The sequence below is a fragment of the Chroicocephalus ridibundus genome, chromosome 11 (assembly GCF_963924245.1).
Source record: "Chroicocephalus ridibundus chromosome 11, bChrRid1.1, whole genome shotgun sequence".
In the NCBI taxonomy this organism is placed as follows: Eukaryota; Metazoa; Chordata; class Aves; order Charadriiformes; family Laridae; genus Chroicocephalus; species Chroicocephalus ridibundus.
The window spans coordinates 18,673,692-18,682,098 of NC_086294.1; the positions used below are offsets into that span (position 1 = coordinate 18,673,692).

At 55.0% G+C, this 8,407-nt stretch overlaps 1 protein-coding gene across 1 annotated transcript; it reads right to left on the minus strand.

Annotated features, from left to right (window-relative positions):
- Positions 1–450: 450 nt before the first annotated feature.
- Positions 451–5,411, minus strand: ATOX1 (antioxidant 1 copper chaperone). Its single transcript, XM_063349399.1, has 4 exons — positions 5,252–5,411; positions 3,946–4,021; positions 2,440–2,597; positions 451–669 (listed from the first exon to the last, which is right to left on the minus strand). Exons 1-3 carry the CDS (start codon positions 5,255–5,257, stop codon positions 2,464–2,466), a joined length of 216 nt encoding a protein of 71 aa, XP_063205469.1. The 5' UTR covers positions 5,258–5,411; the 3' UTR covers positions 451–669; positions 2,440–2,463.
- Positions 5,412–8,407: the final 2,996 nt, after the last annotated feature.

Here is an 8,407-nt window from a genome sequence, read left to right on the forward strand (position 1 = left end):
AAAGCACTGCACTAAACCTAGGCTGAGTCTGTGTTCCCTGTTCCTACTTGCAATATGGTTGGCTTGTGAGCTCAGTCGTGTTGCTGAGGTCCTGTGACTTCTGCCTCGTGGCCCCATCTGGGGCAAACGGACACTTGGTTACTCTTGGCTTATAGGGGCTGCAAGAGCCCCTTCTTCCCAGCACTTGCACCCAAAATGGAAAGTTTGTCTGTTCTGCGATGGAAAGACATCTGCCAACACACAGATTCCTTCAATCTAAGTGACATTCAAGCCCAGTTCTCCTGAGACATGTCCCTCAGGGAGAGGTTGCAGTCAACTTCTAAAGATAGATGCAATTTCTGGGAGACCTGTCTTGCATGAAATGGGTAGTTTCCCATCCTTAAGAGCCGTATCTTTTACAGAAAGCCACTTAAAGCAATACAAAGACACACAAGACACACAGACATGCACTGAAAGATAGAAGCAGCACCTCGATTTACTGTGGGACTAGAAACAGCATATAAACTCCTCCTCTAAATTTCTCTGCTTTTGAAGCCCAAGACGCAGCTGTCTCCTGCCAGCCCTCCGCTTTCTGACATCTGGCAGGGTAGTAAAGGTCAAATAACAGAGCAAGTTGGGAGATACGCAAACAGTTAAGCCATCTTTTTTGCTGAAGTCGCGTTTGAGTTCCTGCAAAATAAATAAATAAATAAATAAATAGAAGGAAAAAATACCAAGGCACAGAGGAGGTAACATTATACAAAGATGCCCTCTGCCGGCCACAAGCCAAAGGAAAGCCATCCACTTGAGCTGTATGCCAGTGATTTGCAACTTCCCTCCCTCCATGTATAGATAAATGCCTAAAAATATTCCCTATAGAGAATAACGTGCTGTAAAACTTAAATTTAGTAGTTTTTTTCCCATGACAGCTGAAGTGATCCAGCAGCAAACTACTCGCAAGGGCAGTCCAGCCACCCCTCTCCTTTGTTTTGGATCTTATGATCCTTAGGGAAGTCAAATAACTTCAGTTAAAATCCAATCGGAAAACAAAAGCATGGAGAGAAACGTTCTGCCATCTCGGACAGCTGAACTGTCTCCCTAGCTGCCTTGATGATAAGGAAAGCTTGAAATTGAGAACACAGGGCTAGGGAGAAAAGAAGGGACATACCCACATTATTTGAGACTGGCTTTGCCGTAACGGTTAACTTTTGCAGGCATTTCAGACATAGTCCCCATGCCCCTGCAAGTTGAAAACAGCTCCTGCAGTCAATACTACGAGCTGAAAACTATTTGAGGCACCAATCAATTCAGAGCATGCTTCTCTCTCTGTTTTAAATATCAATGTTATTTGATTAAAGCTATGATATTAAACAATTTTTAAGAAGTAATGAGAGCTTGCTCCAATGACACAAATGGCACATTTTAAACCTCTTCAGTCAGTCTATTCAAACAACGCTGATCTATTGCACACACACATCAGTATCAGATCAACTCTTTCTTGTATCACTTTAATTCCTGCTGGTGTAAATCCCTGATTTAATTTACTGACTGGGAATTAAATCAGCATGAACTGGTTTCAGTGCATCTGTGCTGGGTATTTGTGATGATCAAACTAGACCATTTTAAAACAGCATCATTGGATTAGAAAGCTCCACTGACAGAAACAAGCTCTTAAGAGATGCAATATAATAATCTTGGTCACTAAAGAACATGCAGTGAGTGGGCAGCCCTCTCCTCCCACTTCATTCTTTTCCACTGAAAATGAACGCTGTCTGCAAAAACGTTTCAGAGTCAGGAAAGAGTTTCGTACATGTTCTCACAGTGCTGGGACTGTAGGAAAATCCACAGGCTGCCACAATCAGGTTGTCTTTGGGATAGATGCCCAGTTGGCCAGGGGCTGTGTGCGCTAGGAGCTATTCTGAGACCCAACATTTTACGTCCATGAGGGTAGCAGGGTGCTGCTCTTTTTCCATCCTTGCATTTAGTGGAGTATTTACAGCGATATCAACAGAATCAGATGTTGTTGGCTAACAATCAACCCCTTGCATCCCAACCCCCTGCATCACGGACCTACAGGGGTCTTTGCGTGCCATCGCCCTCCCTGGCATTGTCGGGGGCCACCACTCTCTCTGGTCAGCTGGTGACTGTCTCTGGGGTTTGTTTTCATGCATGATATGCTCTGGCAAACTCTAGGTTCGCCTGGGAATGGCACAGAGGCTGTTCTACCTCTCCACTACAACCACGGTGGGGATGACATGGGCTTTGCAGAGTAGCTAAGGGGTCCTGCACAGAAATGGTGCTGGCTGTATGTGGTCCTGCTGCTTCTCCAATATGAGGGGTTTGCTGAAGCCAGACCTGCAGGTCTTTCCTACTTTGTGCGTCCCAGGAAGCAGCCTGTTTTACTGGGAGAGCTGGAACAAGCTCAGATCTCTCTCTTCAGTTCATACACCTGGTATATACCTAGCCGCCTCACACCAGGCAAGGCTACTGCGCGGACTTCTCCCCAAGGTAGGAAGCGTTCTTTCCAGTCTTCTTTAGGGTTTCCAAGAGGGTGTCAACGTTGTGCTCTGAGTCGATGCACACCTTCTTGTTGGGCAGGTCAATATCAAACTGGACACCTACAAGGAAAGGAAAAAAAATTTGCACATCTAGAAGCAGCCGAACAGTGTGAGCATGGGGAAAGCTCACCTTCGCACCTTAGTGCTCCCCAAGGCCATCAGTCAAATGTATGTGTGCCTCGGGCCAGCAAACCCTCATATCACCACCAGCCAGCAAAACCAAACTGGTGTCCTGCCAGCAATGGTACGAAGGAAGCCAGATCTCCTACACATCTGCATCAGGCACCACAGCTTCTCAACTGCTTTAATTTGCTCAGCACAATCACTCACGCAATAACCAGAATGAGCTGAATTTAAACAAACCACTGTAACCTCCAACCAGCTCAGCCTGTGCTGTGGTTTAGCATGGACAGGCACTAATGGAGTCAGTGTAGGGGTTAGGACAGGGTCAGGACAGGTTTCCTCAGTGGCGGTACCAGCTGACAGCCTGAAGTAGGAGGGAGGGAAAAAACACTTTCCCGTGTGGATTTCCCAGTGGCTAGTATGGGTAAGCCACTCTCAGCCCAGTGAAAGGAACTGGATATGAAGTGTCTATTCGGCCACATATTTTCACAAAACTTGTAGGTATATATCAGCTTTGAGAGCTCTGCCATGTCACTACCTGAGGCTGATATCTGCCAGCATGTTGAAGAGCAACGGAGGTGCTGACAACCACACAGAGGAAGTGGAACCACCACAGTCTGGTAACAGGGTTTGGAAGAAGTCGCAAGGCCTTCGCTTTGGTGACTGAAAGCTGTTCTCACTCGGTGAGGACAGGGGAGCAGGGTGAGAGGTCCTCACAATTGGTGAATGTGGGTCAGATCCTTCTCTCGTTAATGCCAGCACAAAGGAGGCATGGGTTATAATTTTCCAGGTGGTATTAAAAACAGGCTGTGCAGGCAACCACCAAACGCTCTGCTCAGCAGCTCTTCTCTGCGACGGCTCTGCCCATGGATGCTGATGACACATCTAGGGAAGCACCACAGATACCCCAGGCCTCCTGGGGAACAAACAACGCCTGGCTGGACATCCACCTCCCTTCCTTCTGGCAGGCTCAGCAGGGGTCTACCCTGAGCGCGGTTCCCAGAGTGCTCAGGATGAGGCTCTGGTGATTCAGAGCCACCTGCAGCCACCACAGCTCCTCCCTCCCTTGACACTTCTCCAAGGGTCACAAGAGTCCTGCTAACAACCCGCGACTCGTTACTGACTAAGCAGCAGGCTCAGAGCAGAGCGGGGAGCAGAGGTTTCCAGCCAGACACTTTCAGCTTTTACCCACAGCGTTACCCTTGCAAGACAGAGGGCCCCAGGGCAGTGACGTCCCTGGCGTTGCTCCGTCGAGCTGGCTGTCACACACCCAGCACCGACTCACCTCCCAGCCTGTGCAGGACACGGGTGACCGCATTGGAGCAGCCTTCGCAGGTCATGTCCACAAAGAACTCGTGTTTCTGAAAAGAGGCAGAGGGGGGGTCAGGGAGGATGCAGGCGGCAGCACACCCCCAGCACCCCTCCTCCAAGATTGCCTTTTTCCTTGGGGAGGTGGTTCAAATTCTCCCCAACCAAAAGGTCCACATGTGTCACGAAGGGATCCTCAGCAAAACTGAGAGTTCTCAGTGCTCCTCCCTACGGTGTCCTTGTGCTGCCCCTCACCACATCACCCTGAGGGGCCTTTGGAGACTGTCTGGCCCCTAATCAGAGCAGGGACACCTCCAGGGCCAGCACAGGTTGCCATCTCTGTGGGACTCTGCTGGACTCACTCCACTTGCCCCGGGGAGCCCAGGAGAAGCAAGTCTCCCATCTCCAGCTACTCGCTGTCCTGACTTAGTCTGCAAGGCTTTCAGTTCTTGCTCATCCTCTTCCCGTGTCTACAAGGCCCCTGGTCCCCAACATAACAAACTCATAAAAATATCAACAAATCTGAACTTAAAGAAACATTAGTGCTGTTTTTTCATCCCTTCACCAGGGCCCCAGTGTTATCTTCATGACTTGTGAAAGATGCTGGGTCAACATAAGCGTGCTCGCCTGGACACTAATCATCGCGTTCAACCTTTGGCACCAGGCGGCTCCTAATCTCCTTTCCCTGCACATGCTTTTTTACTTTCCTCAAAAAAGAAAAGTCATGCTGTTTTTTAACTTGTTACCCGCAACCCATATTTCTTTTTTATTCAAAACCACCCTTTGCCGCCCCCCCACCCCCCCAGCCATGGAAAGGCTGAAACCCCCACGGGGCACGATTCGAACCAGCACAACCCGGGAAAGGAGTTCGGGAACGGTGGTTCCCATTAGGATTTTCCCATGTAATTAGCATTTTCTCGATTTTTATTTTACAAATGCCCTCGGGAGGGGGGCCCGGTGTGCGGGAAGGAGGGGATCGGAATGGGGCAGAAGGGGTCCCAGCGCTGGGTCCCCCACCCGGGGCCGGCCTGTGAGCCCAAGCCGCGATGGCTGGGGGGGAGCCCGGGCGTCGGGCAGCGCCCTCCCTGCCCCGCCGGCTCGGCAAGCGCCGGGCCGGGCCCCGCCACGTCCCCCGGCCCCGCCACGTCCCCGGGCCCCGCACAGGCCCCTCCCGGCCCCGATGCCCGACCCAGCCGGGCCCAGGCGCTGCGCGGGTCCGGCCGAGCGCCGCGATGGGCCGCCCGCGCCCACCCCCCCCCCCCACCCCCGGGCCCGGCACCCACCGGCATGGCGGAGCGCGGCGGCGGCTCCCGGCTCTGGGCGCGGCGCGGAGGAAGGGGCGGGCCGTGCCCGGCTCCTGAGGGCCGAGGCCGGGCCCTGAGCGCCAGCCCCGCACAGCGCCCCGGGGCCGCGGAGAAGTTCCCCGCCCCAGCGCCGTGCCGGCCCCCGGGGAGCCGGGCTTGTCCCCTCCCGTACACGGCAGCCGGTTACCCCGGGCCCCCTGGGTAACCCCACGCGGGCAGAACAGATCCGGCCGCCGCCGTCCCAAAGCCCGTACCTCCACCGAGGACGGGGTTTGAGAAGGTTTTGCGAAGTCACCCGCGGGCCGGGAGCTGCGGGGGAGCCCGGGGAAGGCAGCGAGGTCGGAGCCGGCCGCGGAGGGAAGGTTTCGGCTCGCCAGGCCTGCGGGAGCCCGTGGCTTTTGTTCGCGTGGACATGATCTGGCTTAGGCCAGCGATGCAGGGGCTCAGGCGCTCTTTGGCCTCTTCTTCACACTGGCCAAATTGCTTTTAGTAGCTTTTTGGGGATGGCCATTTAAACCTTAGGAGCGTTTGTTGCTGAAGCACAGCCTCGCTTCTCACGGTTGTGTTCCTCATCCCATTTTTCTGATGCTAAAACGCTCATTGCGAAGACACACCAGAGCTGTGGCAGGACCGATGCCATCCTGGTTAGGATGAAGCCTGAGGTGGGAGCAAGGCTGAGGCCATGGGAAGGCATGAGACGCCCAAAAGGGTTGAGGAGAAAGCGGTGGGGAAAGTCTGTGCTCGGTGTGGATCCCCAAGAGCTGCAGGTGCCCTGCCCGGTGCTCTGCCTGCCTGACAGGCTGAGGATGTGCCCGGAGACAAAGCGGCTGCGGGAGGGAGGTGGGACAGGTCAGAAGGATGGGGCAGGAGGCATGAGGGTTGGCTGGGCTGCTGCAGAAAGCTTGTTCCTCTCTGTCTTTTTGAGGTTTTGAGATCCACTGGCTTAGGAGAGCTCTGGTGGACCGGACCCCACCTGGAGTTCTGCATCCAGCTCTAGAGCTCCCAACGTTAGGAGGACATGGAACTGCTGGAGCGAGTCCAGAGGAGGCTATGAAGATGCTCAGAGGGATGGAGCACCTCTGCTGTGAGGACAGGCTGAGGGAGTTGGGGGGTGTTCAGCCTGGAGAAGAGAAGGCTCTGGGGAGACCTTTGAGCCCCTTCCAGTCCCTAAAGGGGTCCTACAGGATTTTTAGCAGGGCCTGTTGCAAGAGGGCAAGGTGTAACGGCTTTGAACTACAAGAGGGTAGGTTTAGACTAGATATACGGAAGGGTTTTTTTACGCTGAGGGTGGTGAAGCACTGGCCCAGGTTGCCCAGAGAGGCGGTCGATGCCCCATCCCTGGAACCATTCCAGGCCAGGTTGGATGGGGCTCTGAGTGACCTGATCGAGTTGAAGACGTCCCTGCTTACTGCAGGGGGGTTGGACTAGATGGCCTTCAAAGGTCCCTTCCATCCCAAACTATTCTATGATTACTGGATGAGGCAGGTTCAGTGGGGTGTCTCTACTTCAGGGTAGGTTGAAAGAAAGGATGCTGGTCCCTGAAGACGTTTATATGTTTCTGTGTCTGCTTTGGGGTGGTTTGCTGTGTTGTTTTTGGTTTGTTTTTTTTTCCTCTGGTTCTTTGGCCCTTTGAAGGAGAAAAGACGTCTTTCTTAAAAATCTCTAGTCAAGGTGGAGGAGGCTGTGGTGGGGCCAGGGGCTTTGGCAGGTAACGGTGCAGCACGCCAGCGCTGAGACGAGCCAGCAGAGCTGCGTGGGGGTGTTTGATATTTCCTCACCACGTGCTGGGCTTCAGCACCTTCCTGTTAAGAAGCCTAACCCTGTGGTAGGAAAAATAACGGGGGTGTTTGGGGTGATTTGCTACCACGCCGGCCTCCGCTCACCCTTCCCCTCGGTCTGCCCGGGCTGAGCCCCTGCTGGGAAGATGGAGCTGAAGGCGATACGAATGCCTTTCCCAGCGAGTTTCCATGGCACGGGGCGGGGGGAGTCAGGGCATTCATTTTAACATGCGTAGGGACCCTGCTGTCACACTGACCTTGTTATAAGAGAGGAATCCCCTGCCCGTTCCCCTGTTGCTCAGGGGCGCGATGGCGGGGTCCCCCCCCGGCAGCGTTTATTCTGGACGGCCGCGTTGCGCTGGGTCACTGGTCTGACGTTAAAACTTCGCAAAAGCCGGCGCTGCTGATTTATGACCTGTCAGATTGCGATGTGGCGTGGGCTATAAATAGCCGGAGGGGGGTGAGGGGGGGAATGATACGGATGCCGGGCATGGCCCCGTGCCAACCTGCCGGGCGTATCACTGGACGCAGGGCATGGCCGGGAGGGTTTCCAGGGACATGGCGGCGGGGAGGACATCACTTTTACAGGGTGGAATGTATCCCTGGCTACTTCACGGCGCACACTGGGGAAGGGACGCAACACAAATGGAGAGCGATGGGATGGCTGCCGGGGAGCTGGCTGCCTCAGGCCGACCCTCTCCTTCCTTCCCTCCTGCTCTCCCTGGAGCAGCGCCGGCTGGTGAGGGGGGATCTGGGAATTCCGAGGCCTTTCTTCTCCCCTGCGGGCCCTCCCTGCTCGGCTTGGCTTTACTCTGATCCGCCTGCTTTGCTTCCACGGCCCGCCAGCTCCCCCCCCCCGCCCTCGTCCCGCCGCCATGTTGGTGGCCGTTCCCTCCCCTCCAGCAGGGGGTGGTGCTGGGCGCCGAACGCCGCCCCTCGTGGCGGGCTGCCTGTTCCTTTAAGAACGCCGGAGGTGGGCCTGTCCGTCAGGGCCCGCCGCGCTCTCCTATTGGCTGCCGCGCTCCTTGCCGCACGGAGGGCACCGCCCCGATCTATAACGGGGTTTACCAGCACCTTCTCAAGGGCGCTGGTGTGCGGCTCAACCATACTACGGCGTCAGGCCCGTCCCGCCCTTCGCGCCTGGTAGCGCGGTTATCGTCGTCCTATTGGCTACAGGGGAAGTCCATCAGGTCTCGTCCCGCCCCGACAGTGGGAGTACCATCTCCCACTGGTTCTGCCAGATGTCCATCAACTCTTACTGCCCCGCGGAGCCGAGCCGCGTGGTTGGTAGACTGAGCTGCCTCTCAGCTTTCCGCCTGCCTCTTTTCCCGCTGTGAGCCAATTAGCATCCGAGTGA